The sequence below is a fragment of the Ranitomeya variabilis genome, chromosome 2, assembly GCF_051348905.1.
Source record: "Ranitomeya variabilis isolate aRanVar5 chromosome 2, aRanVar5.hap1, whole genome shotgun sequence".
NCBI lineage: Eukaryota > Metazoa > Chordata > Amphibia > Anura > Dendrobatidae > Ranitomeya > Ranitomeya variabilis.
The window spans coordinates 814126471-814148253 of record NC_135233.1 but is presented as its reverse complement, the minus strand read 5'-3'; the positions used below and the strand labels follow the sequence as shown (position 1 = coordinate 814148253).

The 21783-nt window shown below is 42.1% G+C and overlaps 1 protein-coding gene across 3 annotated transcripts in view; it reads left to right on the top strand.

Moving 5' to 3' along the window:
• Positions 1–21783, top strand: part of PHF3 (PHD finger protein 3) — a 128514-nt gene that overhangs the window by 79220 nt on the left and 27511 nt on the right. For all 3 annotated transcript variants that reach the window (XM_077289972.1, XM_077289973.1, XM_077289974.1), the window contains exons 8-12: positions 3788–3944; positions 4054–4170; positions 5909–6037; positions 14569–14701; positions 16313–16508. In XM_077289972.1, the coding sequence (XP_077146087.1) occupies positions 3788–3944; positions 4054–4170; positions 5909–6037; positions 14569–14701; positions 16313–16508 (732 nt within the window). The remainder of the gene's footprint in view (positions 1–3787; positions 3945–4053; positions 4171–5908; positions 6038–14568; positions 14702–16312; positions 16509–21783) is intronic.

Sequence of the window (21783 nt, the reverse complement as noted above, 5' to 3'; positions counted from 1 at the left end):
ATTGGGTCCGTGTAAAACGTGCGCTCCCACGAACACTGACATGTCTCCGTGTTTGGCACACGGAGACACGGTCCGCAAAAAATCAATGACATCTGCACAGATGCATTGATTTTTATGGGTCTACGTGTGTCAGTGTCTCCGGTACGTGAGGAAACTGTCACCTCACGTACCGGAGCCACTGACGTGTGAAACCGGCCCAAGTTGTGTTATGATGATTAACATGTATTTATTCTGGCACTTCAGTATTTTTTTTTTGTGTTTTCTTTATTGTTGCATATAAATGTTGAATTCAATAAGTTGTAATTTGAAAAGAAAAAGGGAAGAAACTCACACAAACATAAAATCTGATGATTCAAGTCTTAAAAAAAAAAAAAAAAAATTAGACAAGTCCCAATTTGAATCCCTGTACAAATATAAAGAAGAACACAAGTAACACACATGCATGTTTTCACAATTTTAAAACATACGTTTTTTTCACAATTGCGCATCAAAATTTAGAATTTGATTTCAACAAAATATAAAGAAACATAATCTTGTGACATATCAAATGAAAGCCGCTACCGTTCTGAGAACAATGATGCCTCTCCCAACTCTTTATCTTAATTCTAGCCCGAGATATGATAAAAAATGTAAAGCCATACCAGGCCAAAATCCGCACTTTTTCAAAACTTTAAAAATCTGTAAAAAAAATTAACTGATGAAGAAAAAAAATTCTAAACTTTTAATTTGTAATTAACTAAAGTTGTACTTCATAAAAACAAAAAAGGAAAAAAATCTAAAGACGTCAGGTAAAAAAAAATATTCATATTTGGATCACTTGATATGGAATGACCCAGCTGATTGGTTTCCGTAGTCAACAAAAGTAGTTTCTTGTTTTAACAATTTTGCTAAATCCTCCCCATAGGGGTAAAAAGGTAAGTTAATGCTGATGTATAAAATTTGTGCACTAAGATGCACAATAAAGTTGTGTGATTAGCACAAAGTTAAGATCTGTGCCCCAGCCAACTCCGGTCTGGTGACCAGACACCTCATCCTCCCTTGCAAAATACTGCATCCAGGAAGCTAATGCAGGAGCAATGTGTTGCAATGGAAAATGCAAAAGGACACATCTGGTCACACGTTCCTCCATCTGTGGCCACATTATGAAGAGGAACATCACAGTGTTAAAGGATGCAGTTGTCATAACGAGGGTGTGTGTCTTATGAATCAGCTTTGAGCAATAAACTTAGAAAAATGATCCTGTGTATGTAAATTAGACAGATGGCTAATGTCATTTATTATGTATTTGATGTGCTATAAGTAACTGGTTTGAGGACATGAAAATGCATACTTAAAAATTTGCCAATGTTTGGAAATTTTTATCAAATTTCAGATATTTTTATGAAGAAACGAATAATGCATCTATAAAAAAAGCCCATCTCAAGTGACAAATCTAACCTACTTAGGAACACCAAAACAGCAATGCGATCACAATGGCATCTGTGTCTGTCATATTCCTCAGTCTAAGATCCTGCCATTGGCCAGGCTTGATAGGCTAACTTTGGTCAATGACCGGCCCCTTCACGACATGCGCCGTACTATTACTGCGCATGTCGTGCCTCCCCCTTTGATGTGGGCTCCGGCGGTGAGCCCACATCAAAGTCGCGACATGTCAGCTGTTTTGTACAGCTGACATGTGCGCGCAATAGCGGCGGGTGAAATCGCGATTCACCCGCCGCTATTAACCTGTTAAATGCCGCTGTCAAACGCAGACAGCGGCATCTAACCGGCGCTTCCGGCCGGGCGGCCAGAAATGACCTCATCGCCGATCCCCGTCACATGATCGGGGGTCGGCGATGCATCAGGATGGTAACCATAGAGGTCCTTGAGACCTCTATGGTTACTAATGCCGGCCTGCTGTGAGCGCCCCCCTGTGGTCGGCGCTCACAGCGCACCTGCATTTCAGCTACATAGCAGCGAACATCAGATCGCTGCTATGTAGCAGAGCCGATCGAGTGGTGCCAGCTTCTAGCCTCCCATGGAGTAAAAAAAAAAAAAAGTTTTTAAAAATATGAAAAAATAAAAAAAATATGAAAGTTTAAATCACCCCTTTCGCCCCATCCAAAATAAAACAATTAAAAAAAATCAAATCTACACATATTTGGTATCGCCGCGTTCAGAATAGCCCGATCTATCAATAAAAAAAAGCATTAACCTGATCGCTAAACACCGTAGTGAGAAAAAAATTCGAAACGCCAGAATTACATTTTTTTGGTCGCCGCGACATTGAATTAAAATGCAATAACAGGCGATCAAAAGAACGTATCTGCACCGAATTGGAATCATTAAAAACGCCAGCTCGGCATGCAAAAAATAAGCCCCCAACCGACCCCAGATCATGAAAAATGGAGACGCTACGGGTATCAGAAAATGGCGCATTTTTTATTTTTTAGCAAAGTTTGGAATTTTTTTTCACCACTTAGATAAAAAAAAACTAGACATGTTTGGTGTCTATGAACTCGTAATGACCTGAGGAATCATAATATCAGGTCAGTTTTAGCATTTAGTGAACTTAGCAAAAAAGCCAAACAAAAAACAAGTGTGGGATTGCACTTTTTTTGCATTTTCACCACACTTGGAATTTTTTTCCCATTTTCTAGTACACAACATGGTAAAACCAATGATGACTTTCAAAAGTACAACTCGTTCCGCAAAAAACAAGCCCTCACATGGCCATATTGACGGAAAAATAAAAAAGTTATGGCTCTGGGAAGGAGGGGAGCGAAAAACGAAAACACAAAAACGAAAAAGGTCCGCTGCATGAAGGGGTTAAATAATGCACTGTATTACACAAGTTGTACTGTGCATTATCAATGCGATCAAAGGATCTCTGGTTCAAGTCCCCTTGTGGGACTAGTAAAGCATTGCCAGGTTCGTAACAACTCGTATCGTTAAAGTGTATTATTTTTCTTCCTGTATGGTGAACGGTGTTTAAAGAAAAAAAAAATATGGAAAATGATGCCATAACTGCTGTTTTGTTGATCTTGGCTCAAAATAATTTTATAAAAAGTGATTGAAAATTCAGGTGTATCCAAAACAATACCAATAATAATTACATGTCGTTATTAAAAAAAAAAAAAAAAACAGAAAAAGGACTCACACTGTTCTGTAAGGGCTCTTTCACATTGTGCTTTGTCCCATGCTCAGTGGTCCTGTCGGTGCTTGCGTCCAAACTCCACAAAACGGGATTCGGGCGTATGTCCCAAGCGGCCATTGACCATATTGGTGGCGACTGAGTGAACGTGTGCCCTGCTGTGCATCATTTTCTGGTGCGGACACCCAGACGCAGTGTACTGTTTTACTTTGTAGGTATTATCTGTTTCCTATTTTCTGTTGTGTAAACCTGAGCACATCGTTAGTAACGTGCGTTCTATAGTCTGAAAAATACTGTAGTTGCTAAGTTCTAGAGTTGGTCATAGGTTGCCTTGAGCTTTGCAGCCCCTTGCACAGGGCTTCTACGCTGACTGCACAAGCAGGGGGTGCATACATCACATGATCATCATGTCTTTACTTGTTTTGAAGCATTTCAGGCTTGAAGTGAAAGTTTTATTTTGGCAAGGAAATCCAGAACTTAAGAAGGCACTTCTGGTTTATTCTCATAACTTTGCATTTTGAGATCCTAACGATGACCACAAAATGCATGGACTGCTGGGATCATAACATAAAAATGATGAAACACACAATGCATAAAAGTATGAGGTTCAGGGAACAAAAATACAGTTTTAAATGATCCTTTTTTTTATTTTAGGCTTTCAGAGTCCAACTCTAAGATTCCTGAAGAAAGAGCTACAAAAGTATCAGCCAAGATTGAAAAGGAGCTGTTTTCGTTTTATCGAGATACGGACTCGAAATACAAAAATAAATACAGGAGTTTAATGTTCAATTTGAAAGATCCTAAAAACAATGTAAGTTCCGGTATGATCTAAGCACTGTATTAGCGGAGCAATGGAAGCTTCTGTTAGCTATTCAAGTAGTCATGCTCTGTGAAAATTGCTCTTCATTTTTCTTTGCCAGGTACTATACAAGAGAGTACTGAAAGGAGACATCACCCCTGAACATCTGATCAAGATGACTCCAGAGGAATTGGCCTCTAGAGAGTTGGCAGCATGGAGACAAAGAGAAAACAGACATGTAAGATCAATTAATATTTACAGCATACATTACCGCTCTACTTTAAAAAGAGTTCTCTCTGTGATTGTATTTGTTATGTAATACTTGGAATGTATCACACGGTTTATTTTTTATTAATGATGCCAACTTTTATTTTTAAGTCAAAATGAAATGTACTGTATTAACATTTTTTTTTTAGTTTTTTTTTTTCTTCAGCTACTTGGGCTGCCATTTATGTTTGCTGATGTCTCTGTGTCTGAGAATGACCGCAGATACGACAGCCCCAGGCCAAAGGAGACTGTGATCTGCATCTTACCCTATCTCTTATGTTTATTTCTATGCATGACCCTTAGACTGTCCAGTTCACTGGTGTAGATGAAGCCAGGTGCCATCTTATTGTAGTCCGGCACTATGTGCTGGGCTATAATTTCCCTCTGTCACCTCTGATCTGTACTTACAGTATTTGGCAGTGACAGGGGTTCCAAGCACCAGAGCAGCGACGATGAGATCACCTCTGGCATCATGGTATGACACTACCAATGCCAGGCATACCAATGTCAGGCTACTGACTTGTCCTCACCACTAGGAAACATTAACTCTGCAGCCCTGCTCTGAGTGGTGAGGCAGTGCTTCAGCGGTACCTTCTTCCAGCGGAGTAGAACAGGCTGCCAACGTGTCCTGGTCGCCACTGTCACCACTGCAGCGTTCTTGAGCTCAGTAGTAAAATCATCACCCGCACACTAACCGAGCTCTGTGGAGTCTTCATCGATCTCGCCGGCGCCTGCACAGAAGGTTGATGCAGACACTGCCCATAAAATAGCAGACAGGGTTCACATAACTGCGCGCATGCATGGCGCATACACGGGATTATAGCGCTGAACGAGTCAGTGTGACGTGAATGCGAGGGGGGTGACATTATAATGAAGTCAGGAGGCAGGGATTTCTTCCAGGCACCGCACGCCCCGAAGCCTGGCAGAAATCGTTAGCATAACACATTATAACTGCATTTCTCAAGATCTAAACCGCAGCTATGAGGTATACAGGCAAGACTGGTTTAACCATTCTATCACCTGTATACCCATAGTAATACCTCTAAATCATCCAGGGGTGACAGATTCCCTTTAAAAACAATATATTAAATATATTTTTTTCCTTAATGATCTAAAATGTGGAACATTATTTAAAAAAATGTTGATATTTTCAACAATTGAAACAATACTGATTAATACTTTACATAAAAAAAAAAACAAAGGCACAAACGTAAGTGGTCAGATGGCTTTTGCATTTTTTTTAATCAAAATTGTGTTAACTAAGCACCCTATATTATTTTTATGCTCTATAGCTGTTTAATTACTGCAAGGTATTTGCTGATTGTTTCAGTCTTCTGTTTTTTTCTGTTCAGTGGCCAGTGTGAACGAGCGCTTACATGCTGCATACACACCAGTTTGTATCCCAGTTCATTTCTTTAGTTTTTATTTAATACTTTTTATTGTTTCAGTTGTTGAATGTTTTCTCTTCTGACACATTTACTTCAGCATTTCCAAGTTTTATTCTTGAAATTGCGAGAAGCACGACCGATAGATATAAGATTGGGATAAAATGAATTGGCTTATTCGACTGCACAAGAAATCTGGTTACAATAATCTAATAAAACTAATCAATTCCGATCTTGTCACCTTTACCTGCTGGAATACCCAAGGCTACAGATGACCTGGCAGCAGTTGACTGTTCCTATTTCTGCTCTTCATTCACTGTTTAGACCATTGAAATGATTGAGAAAGAACAGCGTGAGGTTGAACGGCGCCCAATCACCAAGATTACACATAAAGGAGAAATTGAAATAGAAAGTGATGCTCCCATGAAAGAACCAGAAGCCATGGAAACGGAGGTACATCTTTCTGAACTTCCTTGCTATATTTTTTATTTTGTTCATAAGAGTTTAGAGTATTTCAATTTTTTATTTTCACCTGCTTTAGTCTGGTTCACAGGTAGCACAGTTGCCCAAGAAGACGATTAACCCCTTCACGACAGTTGACGTACCTATAAATCCTGGTCGGATAGGGATTCCTGACTGATGTATAGGTTCTAAACAGCTGACGTGCCGGAAAAGATGTGGGCTCAGCGCCAGAGCCCACATCAAAGTGAGGGAGTCCGACATCGGTGTACTCTTACGTCCGATTTCGGAGAGGGGTTAACGTTCACATATTTGGCATTTCTGTAGCAATGAAAGCCCACTGAATTTACTGGTGCGTGTCTCCAGAAGCATGAGCTGGGCACAATGTATGGGTACTACAATGTAAGTGGGTACTACAATGTACTGTGCACTGCAATGTACGGGCACTACAATTGAAATTTGCAATTTTCACTTGGTAGCATCCATTGTTGCTCGTTTTTAGACCCATTGAGTCAAAATCATCAGTGCACCTGTAGATAAATTTCCTAGGGGTGTCATTGTCAAAATTGGGTGACGTGAGGGGGGATTCTGCTCTTCTGGCATTTAGGGGCTTTTTATATGCAAACTATTCTAGGAAAATCTATGAACCTATAATACTGCAGTCCAAATATACAATATAGTAATCGTGTACTTGTGTGTACAAGACTATATAGTATAACAGAAGCAGCAGAGATTGAAAAAGTAACAAACTTTATTAACATATATCATTAATTAACAATATAATTTCCAATAAATAAGTGAGATTCACAGAGGACAACCAGAGAAGAAAAAAAAAAGACAAAGCAGCAAAACTGCACGATGATAGCCACTCCACACTGAATCCTATAAAATAGCATATATAGAACGCCTCAGTATGAGGATCCATGAATAAAAAAGGAAACAAACATGGCCATTAATCATTTAAGATCTGATGTACAATAGTAGAAAAAAAAAAGTAAACTAGCCAAAGGTTATTATGCTGTAAATTGAAATACTAGAGAATGAACTTTTTTGTTTGTAAACTAGTACTCAAATTCAGACACCAGCCTAAATATAGTGGCTGGTCTAGGTATCAAATATAATCATACGATACCTGTGGCCATGGTTGATCAGTAGAGGGTGGGCATCCGCTGCTGTAGTGCTGCCAGGTGCCTCGACGCACATTTTGCCTGACTGGCTTCGTCAGTAGTGGTATTTTAGGAAAATCTGTCTGTGCTCCAAGAGTCTAATAGCGCTCCATCCCTCCCGAGTTTCTCTGTGTGGCTAAGCAGTACTCCACAGCCACATATGGGGTATTTCCACATTCAGCCGAAATTGTAACACATTTTGTTACCATTTTTACTCATGTCTCCTTGTGAAAATGTAAAATCTGAGGCTAAAAGAAAAGTTTTGTGGTTAAAACATAATAAAATGTATAAAATTCTGCAACACAGCTGTGGTGTCAATATGATCACTGCTCCCCTAGATGAATTCACTGAGAGGTGTAGTTTATAAAAGGGGGTCACTTATGGGTGGTTCTGCTGTTATGGCACCTCAGGGGCTCTCCCAGCTTTTTTTATTTTTTATTTTTACTCCCCTGCTTCAAAGAGCCATAACTTTTTTTTTTTCTGTCCACATAAAGGTATGAGGGCTTGTCTTTTCAGGGACAAGTTGTACTTTTGAATGACGCCCTTCATTTTATCATGTGATGCACTGGAAAGCGAAAGCTTGATTATTTTTTTATGTTTTGATAGATCTAACCCCTTCAAGACTCGGCCCTTTTTCATTTTTGCGTTTTCGTTTTTCGCTCCCCTCCTTCCCAGAACCATAACTTTCTATTTTTCCGTCAATATGGCCATTTGAGGGCTTATTTTTTGCAGGACGAGTTGTACTTTTGAACGACACCATTGGTTTTACCATGTCTTGTGCTAGAAAACAGGAAAAAAATTCCGAGTGTGGGGAAATTGCAAAAAAAGTGCAATCCCACACTTGGTTTTTGTTTGGCTTTTTTGCTAGGTTCATTAAATGCTAAAACTGACCTGCCACTGTGATTCTCCAGGTCATTCTGAGTTCATAGACACCAAACATGTCTAGGTTATTTTTTATCTAAGTGGTGAAAAAAAATTCCAAACTTTCCTTAAAAAAAAAAAAAAAAAAAAAAATTTGCGCCATTTTCCGATACCTGTAGCGTTTCCATTTTTCGTGGTCTCGGGTCGATTGAGGGCTTATTTTTTGGGTGCCGAGCTGACGTTTTTAATGATACCACTTTTGTTTAGATACGTTCTTTTGATCGCCCGTTATTGCATTTTAATGCAATGTCGCGGCGCCCAAAAAAACGAAATTCTGGCTTTTTTTATTTATTTTTTTTGCTGCACCGTTTAGCGATCAGGTTAATCCTTTTTTTAATTGATAGATCAGGCGATTCTGAACGCGGCGATACCAAATATATGTGTGTGTGTATGTATGTGTGTATATATATATATATTAGAAAAAAGGAACAGCACAACACTTGTACTTATCTTCAGGTGCAGGGCCCCCAGCAACCAGTCCAGCGATTGCACCAAGTTCACAGATACTCAAAAAAGAGGCAGCACTCCATAGTTTCAGTGAAAAATGTGGAAGGTTTAATCGACCCACATAGCCGGGGCGACGTTTCAGCTCCATCTGAGCCTTTATTTTTTTTTTTTTTTTTCATATTTTTTCAAACATTTTTTTTTTTACTTTTGCCATCCTTCAATATAGAAGCTGGCACAACTCGATCGGTTCAGCTACATAGGAGCGAAGCTCAGATCGCTCCTATGTAGCTGAATTACAGGCTTGCTATGAGCGCCGACCTCAGGGTGGAGCTCATAGCAGTCCGGCATCAACAAGCATAGAGGTCTCAAGGAAACCTCTGGTTGTTATGCCAACGCATTGCTGACCCCCGATCACATGATGGGGGTCGGCGATGCGTGCATTTCTGGCCCGATGGCCGGAAGCGGTAGTTAAATGCTGCTGTCAGCGTTTGACAGCGGCATTTATCTAGTTAATAGCGGCGGGTGGATCGCGATTCCACCTGCCGCTATTCCGTGCACATGTCAGCTGTACAAAACAGCTAACATGTCGCGACTTTGATGTGGGCTGTGTGCCGGAGCCCACATCTAAGGGGGAGACATGACATGCACATGTCGTGAAGGGGTTAATCTCCTTAGGGGATTGGAACCTACTATGGTCTGATCGCTGGTACTATACATAGCGGTGCACTAGCACTGCTATCTATATAGAAAATAACGGTCTCCTATGAATTCAGTCTATACACTGGCTTTCAGAGAAGAGTCGACATGGCGAGCATGTCAGTCTTTAGCAGACCGCGGACATCATGAGGTGGGAAAGATGAGAGCTCGGCATGCAAGCTGGCATCAAAATCGGGGACACAACATACGACATAAATGTGCATCTTGTGTCATGAAGGGGTTAAAATGTTTCTAGAACTAATTCTATGGGAAACTGGCCAACCAAATTGTGATATCTTACCATGAGCAACCTATAATACTGTACATGTAACCATTGTCGGAAGCCCTAGCCTCAATGAGCACAATAGTGAGCAAAATTCTATTTTATGGTTCATCCTCAGAAGTCTCCTCAGATTCTCATTCCTGTGCAGGCGTACTTGTCTACCATGTTGTGGGCAGAGCAAAGTATTGCAGGCGCTGGGGCTCTCTGACCTTTCCCAGTGCCTGCACACTGCATTACTTTGCTCTGCCCTCAATAGGGCTGAGAAGTACGCCTGCGCAGGAGCTCGATGTCGAGGAGACTTCTGTGGATGACGCGGGGACGCGTCATTCACACGAAGCAAGAAGTAGTACGGCATCACAAGAAGAAGGGAGGCGCTGGACCAAGAATAGAGACACCCCTCAGACCGGACCGCCTCGCAGGTGAGTATACTGTATTTTTCAGACTATAAGACGCACGCAGGTTTTAGAGGTGGAAAATAGGGAAAAAAATATTTGAAGCAAAAAAAAATGTAGTAAAATTTAATAACATACTATTATATGTGGTGTTATTATATATAATAGTATGTTATTATGTTGGAAGCTACGGGTAGAAGATGGTGCTGCGGGACCAGTGTGGCGGCTGTAAAGTATTATATGGAGACGCTGGAGGGTGAGTATAAGAATGGGGGCACAGGGCTTATATTTAAAGCACCACTCCAGAACTGAAAAATAACACTGGAGTGCTGCTTTAACCCCTTTCTGACCTCGGACGGGATAGTACATCCGAGGTCAGAACCCCCGCTTTGATGCAGGGCACCGGCGGTGAGCCCGTATCAAAGCCGGGACATGTCAGCTGTTTTGAACAGCTGACATGTGCCCGCAATAAGCGCGGGCAGAATCGCGTTCTGCCCGCGCCTATTAACTAGTTAAATGCCGCTGTCAAACGCTGACAGTGGCATTTAACCGGCACTTCCGGCCGGGCGGCCGGAAATGAGCGCATTGCCGACCCCGGTCACATGATCGGGGGTCAGCGATGCTTCTGAATAGTAACCATAAAGGTCCTTGAGACTTCTATGGTTACTGATCCCCGGTAGCTGTGAACGCCACTCTGTGGTCGGCGATCATAGCACACCTGCATTTCAGCTACATAGCAGTGATCTCATGATCGCTGCTATGTAGCAGAGCCGATCACTTTGTGCCAGCTTCTAGCCTCCTATGGAGGCTATTGAAGCATGGCAAAAGTAAAAAAAAAAAAAAGTAAAAAAAAAAATGTGAAAGAAAAAAAAAAAAAAGTTTAACCCCTTAATGACAGCCAATACGTCTTTTAACTGACTTGAGATATAACAGAATAGCATCTCCATACAGGTGACAATCCAGAAGCTGCCAGCTGTCCACTATAGCTGACAACTTGCTGCAACAGCCATGATCAGTGTTTGTACCATCCAAATCTGTTTAACCCCTTAGATGCTGCACTCAATAGTGACTACATCATATAAATGGTTAACAGAGTGTGGGGGCTTCCTCTTCATCCCAATTGGTGCCTTCAGATCATGATTGTGTGGTCCTGATGTTTGCCATGGCAATTCAAGGCCAAATAGTGGCCTTAGAATCTGACGGCTGTTGTAATCTGTTCAAAAGTTAGCGGCATTTAGGTGGTAAAAATGCACATTTTCATTTCTGTCATACCACTTTGCATTAATTCCTGAAAATCACCTGAAGGGTTAATAAACTACCTGACTGCAGTTTTCAATATGTCAGGGGGTGCTGTTTTTAAAATGGTATAACTTTTGGGTGTTTCCCAATATATGGGACCCCTAAAGGCACTTCAAACATGGATAGGTCCCTAAAAAAATAAATTTTGTAAATTTCCTTGAAAAAAATGAAAAATTACTGTTAGATTTTTAAACCTCATAAAATGCTAACAAAATAAGAGAACATTTTGCAAATGGCGCTGATGTAAAGCCGACAGGAGGTAAATGTTATTTATTAATATTTAGCTGTGGTATCACTCTCTGGATTAAAGGGATAATCATTCAAATTTGAAAATTGCTAATTTTTTTACATTTTTCTCATATTTATGAAATTTTTTATAAATAAACAACAAAACATATTGGCCTAAATTTACCATTATCATAAAGTATAATGTGTCATGAAAAAACAATCTCAAAATCACTGGGATATGTTGCAGCGTTCCAGAGTTATTAACACATAAAGTGACACTGGTCAGATTTAAAAAATTTGGCTACGTCACTAAGGGGTTAAATCACCCCCCTTTCGCCCCATTCAAAATAAATCAATAAAAAAAATCAAGCCTACACATATTTGGTATCGTCGCGTTCAGAATCGCCCGATCTATCAATAAAAAAACATTAGCCTGATTGCTAAACAAAAAATCGAAACGCCAGAATTACGTTTTTTTGGTCGCCGCGACATTGCATTAAAATGCAATAACGGGCGATCAAAAGAACGTATCTGCACCAAAATGGTATCATTAAAAACGCCAGCTCGGCACGCAAAAAATAAGCCCTCACCCGATCCCAGATCATGAAAAAAGGGAGATGCTACAGGTATTGGAAAATGTCGCAATTTTTTTAAAAATTTTTTTAGCAAAGTTTGGAATTTTTTTCACCACTTAGATAAAAGAGAACCTACACATGTTTGGTGTCTATGAACTTGTACTGACCTGGAGAATCATAATAGCAGGTCAGTTTTAGCATTTAGTGAACCTGGCAAAAAAGCCAAACAAAAAACCAGTGTGGGACTGCACTTTTTTTGCAATTTCATCGCACTTGGAATTTTTTTCCTGTTTTCTAGTACACGACATGCTAAAACCAATGATGTCGTTCAAAAGTACAACTCGTCCAACAAAAAATAAGCCCTCACATGGCCATATTGATGGAAAAATAAAAAAGTTATAGCTCTGGGAAGGAGGGGAGCGAAAAACGAACACGGAAAAACGGAAAATCCCAAGGTCATGAAGGGGTTAAGATCCCATTGGGAGAACTATAACTCCCAGCATGTCCTGCAGATCCTATGACATGCTGGGAGTTATAGTTCACCACAGGAGTGGCAGAGTGCTTTATTGTGTGTTGTAAAGACTAACCTTTTAATTGTGGTAGCCAGCCACGCTGTGGTGAGGTGAAAAACTGTAGCATCCCATGACTGCAAACACAAGAGTCCTCCCTGCCTTTCCACAGCACAGGTCATAAGAGGAAGCTTGCAGTGGGAAAGTCTGAAGGACCTGTGATAGCATCAGAAGAGGGAGGGCTCTGTGCTGTCGTGTGATGCTCCAGCCCGCCCACTTCATGACATCACACAGGTCTTTGCCCAGCACTCAGCACAGCCCAGGAAGGTATGCAGCGATCTTGTCCCCTCTGGCCCCCTGCTCCACCGGACACACAGATCTCCCCAGCTGCTGCAGGAATCCAGCGCTGGGGAAACCATGTGTGTCCCTGTGTAAGTGAAGGACTATTCATTTGCTGCTCACTGCTCAGCTGACATGTGGGCGGGGAAGCGGCTAATGAATATTCACTGCACTTTAGTCATCGGGAGCATCTGGTTTCCCCAGTGCTGGATTCCGGCAGCGGGGACATTTTTCTGCCTCCTGCAAGTGGGATCACAGTGCGATCCCACTAGCCGCTGCCCCCCTCCACATGTGCTACATTCCGACCATAAGACGCACCCACACTTTCCTCCCAAATTTGGAGGAAAAAAGTGCGTCTTATGGTTGGAAAAATACGGTAATAAAAGTTATTTTTCTTCTCTTACAGGTCAGGTTGGGGGCATATAAAAGGTCGGAGTTGGGGCTTTAAAGGGAACCTGTCACCTTTTTTTCATGTCTGAACTAAGAGTAGCACCTTAATCATTTAAATTAAAACCAGAGCTCACCACCTTCTTAATGCAGTATTTGGATTCAGGATAAGGAGATGACAAGAGTAGATCATTGAGAGAGATGTAGCTTCATATTAGCATGTATAGTAAAATAAAGGTAATGTATCACATTTTTTAAAATGAATGATTATTGTATAAACAAATATTTTTAATGAATTTAAAACTAACCATAGTATTTTTTTTAATTTTAGTATTCACTGAGTCTACGATTTGTATTTGCTTGTGTTCCAAGTGTGAGAACACAACACACACACACAACAAACACAGGGCATAGGAGACTGCGGTCAGGCACCGACCACATCTCCTATGGTGTAGCTGCATCAGCTGTGAGCTTTTCATACCTCCGAATGTGCAGTTCACAACAATGGGGGGGTGGGGGTGGGCGGCGCCAGGTGCCATCATTTTGTAGACCAGTTGACGCAAAGCGCTGAGCTGCAATTTCCCCGTCACTGCTCACCATGTACTGAGGGTCCAGTTCATCAAAGCTTTTACTCCAGTATTCTGGCATAAAAGGATTTGAAAAGTCTCATTATTTTGGTGCAACTGGCGGCTGTGCTATTATGCGACATTTTGTGTTCTCTTAAGCGCCTATTCATGAATTAAGTGCGCCTGACTCCAACCCATCTTCTCATCAACCCTGTAGGCCATGTGCAGGGTACACCATTGCGAGGGTGGTCACCCGGATGTTGCTACCCTACACGCTGCTTACAGGCTCAGTTTACCTCTGGCATATGCTATTATTTGAAATACTAAGAGCCGGATTCTCTTATACTTTGCTTATGCATTTTCATGAACCTATATGAATTGCTTAGTGTGTAACTGATGAAGGTCAGATGACCAAAACGTTTATCGTACACTAATCTTATTCAATAAAACTCACTAAATAGAGTGCCGGATTCCTCATTTTTGTATCATACTAGTTTAAAAAGTTTGTCCCATGTGGATATAATAGGGGAAAGGGCCCTCATGGGGTCTGCTAACTAACACCCAGTTTATCCACAAAGGTGACAATGTGCACGGACAAAAGGTTGAAGCTGAACGTACAGTGTGATGGGAGCACTTGATTCATGATATATCTTGTTGATTGGTACAAAACAACTTTAAATCCAGACATTCAATGTTTAATGTTCTTTCATGTTGCAGGAGCCTGTTGCAAAACCACTAGAGAAGGAAGAAGAGGTTCCAAAAGAAAAAGAAGATCCTGTAGACTCTACATCGGATACAACAGCACAGCACAAGAATCATCTCTTTGATTTAAATTGCAAAATATGCACAGGTTTGTTATTTAGGTCACAGATTGCTCTTGGACTTAAAAAGAAGGGGTGCGCCATGTTTCTTTTTGGAGTGCAGATTTTGCTTTGTTGCAATTGCAGGGCTCCTGATAGAACAGTACAGTGGAAACCAACTAGTGTTGACCTATATTGGAAACTAAACCTTTCCTGGAATTCATACAGATGAGGAATGACCGTATTGGTGGGATGGAAAAAAAAAGTTATGGCTCTTGGAAAACAGGGATGAAAAGCAAAAAAAAATGAAAAACTAGAAAGGATGTAAAGAAGTTGTTTAGCCGATGCAGTTTGTTAAAACAAAAACAATTATTCCCCCTCCCCCCAAAAATAAGCGGAAGGCATAAAAAATATTAGGAGGTTTACTCCTTTCACCACTCCATTGCCATTGCTTCAGGCATTTCCTGTGTGTATGGGGCGGACTAGAAAGAGGCTTCCAGCTAGAACATGTAGGGGTTGGAAATATATATATTAGGCTACGTTCACATTTGCGTTGTTGTGTGTTGCGTCGGCGACGCAACGCACAACGCATGCAAAACGCATGCAAAACGCAGTTTTGTGACGCATGCGTCCTTTTTTTGCATGATTTTGGACGCAAAAAAAATGCAACTTGCTGCGTCCTATGCGCCCTGACGCGTGCACCCAAAAAGACGCATGTGTCACAAAACGCAACACAACGCATGTCCATGCGTCCTCATGTTAAATATAGGAGCGCATGACGCATGCGGCGACGCTGCAGCGCCCGACGCTGCGGCGCACAACGCTAATGTGAACGTAGCCTTAGAGATGTGTACTTGTGTACTCACTCGGCTGCGGGTGAGGTAGGCACAGGAAGCTGTATTGCTGAAACGTCCAGGCAAGTGTATTTAACGTTCATAAACTGCTCAGAATAGCAAACAAAAAACAGCCTTTTCCGGCACAAGGTGAAAAGACAAAGTAAAAAGTCCATACAATACAGTGGGTCCGCCTGCTCAGTATAGTGTCCGCTTCTTTAGGCCTTAGCACAGACCACCACACACATCTCCAGCTCCAGACCCTGAATGAGACACTCGGCTTCCATTGTATTTGCCAAACCACGCCCCTGGGGTAGGGATATGTGAGCAGTCATCCCCACTCATCTCTTATGATTGCTCGTAAAACCCGGCCCTGGAATGGTCTAAGAACTCTCTCAGCACTATATGTGCTGGAGCATGCTTCTGAGCTCATATCACCGCAGCTAATAACCGTGATGACACCTATCTCCCCTCAAGGACCAGTCCGGCTGCCATCTTATACATATTATATATATTTTTTTTTCAATTCACTTTAAGCCTTATTAACTACTTGCAGACCTCTCATAGATGATAAACATCTCAGTGGTCCACTTTGCTCTCTGCAGTGACGTTCTAAAATGTCTCTGCATACTATAGCTGCTCCATGACGTTGTGCATCTGTGGGACCGTGGAACATACACACATAGAGAAAGGCATAGATTTATTACCAGGTCTGCCTTCCCGATTTCTGCATACCTAGTGCTGAATCAGTCATACGCGTTGTATGGCTTTGTTAATTGAGTATACACATTTTAATTGCAATGAAATATATTTTTTCTTATTTTGTAGGCCGTATGGCCCCACCTGCTGAAGATCTGTCACCAAAGAAAGTGAAGTTGGCCACCAGTGTCTCCCGTAAGCACTCAGATGCTGAAGTTGATAATGCAGCTGAAGTTCCTTCAACAGCACCTGCTTCTCTGGATATAGACATCTTAGAAACAGAAAAACTGGACTCCCCGAAAGACACGTGCTTCTCATCAGCCAGGTAACTTGTTTCATGTGATTTAAAGGGAACCTGTCACCAGAAATAATGCTGTTTATCTGCAGATATTTGGTTAATCTGCAGGTTAACAGCATTTTTATGCTGTCTAGCACCTGCACGTAGCCGAATGCGGCGGGGAGAAAAAGATCTTTATTCAGTCATAGGGGCAAGGGCGTCGCGGGTTCAGTCACCGCTCTGAGTATACAGAGTGTCCGCTTAACCGCACCCCGGCCCTGACTGACAATTGCTCTACATTGCGGCTGTCAGTCAGTCCCGGGGGCGCTGTTACAGCAGCCGCTCTGTATACTCAGAGGGTGACTGAACCCGCGCCACCGCTATGACTGAATACCGAATGCTACTGAGAGAATAAAGATCATTTTCTCCCCTCTGCATTCGGCTGCATGCAGGCGCCAGCTTCATAACGTGGTTAATCTGCAGGTTAACAGCGTTCTTTCTGGTGACAGGTTCCCTTTTAACATTGTTACACAACTTATGTGAGTGACTGAAACATCTTTTTTCTTGCATTATATTTTTGGTAATAGATGCTAGGCACAATACTATACGTAATCGGTTTTGTCAAACTCCATGCTGAGTTTTACTTGACTTGTTCAGAAAATGCGTATGGAAGCTGGAAGTCAGGGGAATCGTTGACCAGTCTCTTTAGCTCTTGCCCAGAAGTGAATTTGAGGTCAGATGGTAGGAGAATTAGTTGCCTGACTGTAGAGGAATCTGCTAAATTATGTACCGTATTTTCCGGCGTATAAGACGACTTTTTAACCCCTAAAAATTGTCCCAAAAGTCGGGGGTCGTCTTATACGCCAGGTACGGCATGTGCAGGGAGCGATCCTGGATGTTCCCAGGGTCTGAAGGAGAGGAGACTCTCCTTCAGGCCCTGGGATCCATATTCATGTTAAAAATTAAGAATAAAAATAAAAAATATGTATATACTCACCCCTCCGAGAAGCCTGGCTGTCACGACTGCAAGCGTCTGCCTCCGTTCCTAAGAATTGCAGAGCATGAAGGACCTTCGATGACGTCACGGTCAGGTGACTGGTCACATGAGCGGTCACGGACCAATCACAGGCCAGTCACCTGACCGTGACGTCATCGAGGGTCCTTCATGCTCTGCAATTCTTAGGAACGGAGGCAGACGCTTGCAGTCGTGACAGCCAGGCTTCTCGGAGGGGTGAGTATATCCATATTTTTTATTTTTATTCTTTATTTTTAACATGAATATGGATCCCAGGGCCTGAAGGAGAGTCTCCTCTCCTTCAGACCCTGGGAACCACACGCCGTATAAGATGACTGGGCGTATAAGATGACCCCCGTCTTATACAGCGGGCATATCCCAAATTCCATATTTTATATGGAAAAGTTGGGGGTCGTCTTATACGCCCAGTCGTCTTATACACCAGAAAATACGGTATTCTAAAATACATTCATGAACTACCATTTGAATTATACAGAGAATCAGAAGTGAAGAGTGAAAGTAATAGCCATCATACAATGCCAAGTAAATTAAATTACCTGTATTTTAATTTAATATTTTTTCAAAATTTTCTACTTTATAACCTTGAGACTTTTTATATAATTTTTGATTTATTAATTAGATGCAAGACTGTGGCAGAGTAAACCAAAAAAAGTAGTTTTTTCCACCCCTGAAACATTTTCTCTATACCTTTTTTACAGAGGCTACCATACTGAAGACACACAAAACATCCTGCATTATTTGCATTAATAGTGTAGGTTCATCTCTGCTTTATGGGAGCTGCATTGAATGAGAGTTGATAGAAATGTATCTGTAAGGCATCATTCAGATGTGGTACAACACGTACCCATTATTGTCTATAGAGCTGTTCACATGTCCGTGATTTTTCAGGGACACTTTGTCCATGCTATACTCATGGCAACACGTCTGTTGTTTTCCCAGCACAGATAAAAAGTGCCAATACAAGTCAAGAGGTCCATGTAAAACACATAGAGCACACGGATGGGACCGTGTGCTGTCAGTGTTTCACTATACTTAACTTAAGCCGTTGATCTTTGCAATCTACTCTTCGACCTAGTGACATGTTTCCTCTCTGACACTTGACCTACTGACATACCTTCTCTGTAGAACACAAACCCATTTCTGACTATACTGCTCCATGCATGCTCTGTGGAGTCCTTCCTGCTTCCTATCTCTTATGCATGGTAACACCATGCTCAGGTAGTTCCGACCCCCTTTACCAATTAAATGTCATCTTTTATGACTTTAGTACATATAACCCTGACCTGACATCAGACAGATCACCTCTGACGAAGCTGTGACATGGTAGTGATACTTGTGGGGACTTGTACCAACAGGCAATTCCACCTTTTTGTCTTCTTCGTATTAAATGGGTTGTCCTCTACTAGGATAACCACTTCTTGATCTAAATGTTTGGCCCCGATAAATAAAAAGACTTATACTCGCCTAATGTGTCGGTGCGGTTTTAGTGGTGTCGGCACTCGCGGTCCCGATTCTCATGCGGTTGTTATGTCACCTGTGCCCGGCGCCCAATCAGTGCTGGCGTCACTGTCCCCACCTTCATACTAATTGAACATTAAGAGGAGGAAGTCAGAGATCAGCTGAAGTCCAGACTTCCACTTCATGTTCAAATTGTACGAAGACAAAGACAACTCTGTGACACATGGATTCAAAACACTAATAACACCAGTACCATTTTTTTTTTGTGAGCATGAAAAATACTGATGTCTGAAGGAAGACGGAGTACTTATCCTCTCTAAAGACCTGGCAGGCAATTTGCATACAATACTTAGACAAGAAGAAAAGAAATGAACCTGATTGATATGTTCATACCATTCAATATGGATTAAAGAAATTCAACAAGAAGGACCGGGTCAGGGCTCCATTTCTTTTCTACTTGTCTACGTATTATATGAACACTTCATGTGTAAGCACCACCCTGAACAGGTCCTTAAAGTGTGAAGCGGAATCATTTGTATTTAATGAAGCAAAGCCATCCGCTGAAGAAATTGGTGCCCAATCTTCTAGGTTTACTCAATTTGCATACAATGCCTAAGGTTGCATTTACACCTGTAGTACTGCTTGTTTCCTGATTACAGGCCTACCTAGATCAGCTGACGATCTCCCAACAAACAAGCAAAATGCGGGCTTGTGTGATGAAAAGATTTTTAAGCATGCTTAACAATCCTCAATCTTGGCAGGACGTTGTCCTGTGACAGGATATTGTGCTACCGAGAACAGCGATATTCTATGCATGCAGAACATTTCTTGTAATGATCGTTCTTTAACCATGGAAGAATATTGGCCTAGGCTATTAACAATTGCCGATCGTTAAGGGTTGCAAGTGTAATTATACCCTTACTTATGTGTATAGTGTTACTATTGTCTCATCTGGGCCTCAAGAAGTAGAAAAAATTTACTTTAAGTCTCTTGGCCTCCAAAGATAATGAGATGCCCCCAAAAAACAGGAAATGTGTGTGTTTCTGTAGGTAGTTGCAAACAAATATTAAAGGTCAGAAAAAAAATGAATTGTGATCAGTGAACCCTTGATTGAATTGCACGTACGCAAGAGACAATGGGGCCGATTCATCAAGACTGACGTAGAACATTCTCGCACTGTGCCAGTCTGGATGGAGTGGAAGAGGCGCTGAATTTATTAAGAGCTGCATGCCACTTAATACAGCGCCACCGTGCGCCGTTCCAGATATTCAGTGACTTGAATAGCATTTTTGGCTTAAAATAAAACACAGCTACTTTTCATGAATTGGGCGGGCAGGCGTGACACTGACCCGAGCTCCTTCACAGCTCTGCCCATTTTGGCAGAGCTGATGCAAAATGGCATGAAAACACTAAAAGTCCCAGTTTTATTGCACCACTCCGCTTTGCGCAAAAATTTTAACTTTTCCTAGCTTTTACACCACTTTGGGACCAACTCAGCCAAGCTCTTACGCCACAAAAGTGTCAGTCTACAGCATTTTTCCTAAATAGTTTTGTAAAATCCTGCAGAGAACATATGAGTTAATTTTCTGTATACGTGTTCCATTTTCACACCCTTAGCCGGGGAACAACTAAGGGTGCTGGCTTTAAATCTATTTTTTTGCACTACTTTTTTCACTTTTTTATCTTATAACTAACTATACCTTTTGTAATATACTGTCATTATGTGTGTAGCTTCTATGAGTGCTTACCAGAAGGTGTCACGTGGGACTTTGTTTTCATCTAGATTTGACTTCTTTCTTATTTCCAGTCGTCCCCTTTTCCAGGCACAGGAATCCTATGAAATGAGAGCAGGGTGTCGCTGCTCCTGATGGGGGGGTAAAGAAGCTTTAGAATGATTGACGGAATACCCTAGCATGTGCATTGAGACATGGCAGTCTGTACCTGAATTATGTAGTACTTTGCTTCAGGAGAAGGGACACCTACAGCTTGTCAAGGGCTTTCCGTGACTGACCATTGTTCTTGGGTACAGGCGCCCACACACCATCACCTGAGAGAGGCTATGATTGGCTTAATTAAGGCAGTGTAATCAGACTAATTATAATGAAAGGAGGTGTCACAGATCAATGCTGATTAGACTGCAATTGCAATGAGGTCTTTGTGTGCTGGGTTTGTGATAATAGTAAGGAAGTTGTTGTAATTCTAATTATGTATCGTGTATTTATTTCTACCATAAATGTGTTGTGCCTCCAAACCTGCTCAGTGATCAAAGAAGTTCTACACCTGAAAAGTTTTTTATTGTACCAATTTAACCCCTTTCTGACATCTGACGTACTATCCCGTCGAGGTGGGGTGGGCCCGTATGACCGCCGACGGGATAGTACGTCATCACCGATCAGCGGCGCTCACGGGGGGAGCGCGGCCGATCGCGGCCGGGTGTCAGCTGCATATCGCAGCTGACATCCGGCACTATGTGCCAGGAGCGGTCACGGACCGCCCCCGGCACATTAACCCCCGGCACACCGCGATCAAACATGATCGCAGTGTACCGGCGGTATAGGGAAGCATCGCGCAGGGAGGGGGCTCCCTGCGGGCTTCCCTGAGACCCCCGGAGCAACGCGATGTGATCGCGTTGCTCTGAGGGTCTCCTACCTCCCTCCTCGCCGCAGGTCCCGGATCCAAGATGGCCGCGGCATCCGGGTCCTGCAGGGAGGGAGGTGGCTTACCGAGTGTCTGCTCAGGGCAGACGCTTGGTAAGCCTGCAGCCCTGCACAGCAGATCGTCGATCTGGCAGAGTGCTGTGCACACTGCCAGATCAATGATCTGTGATGT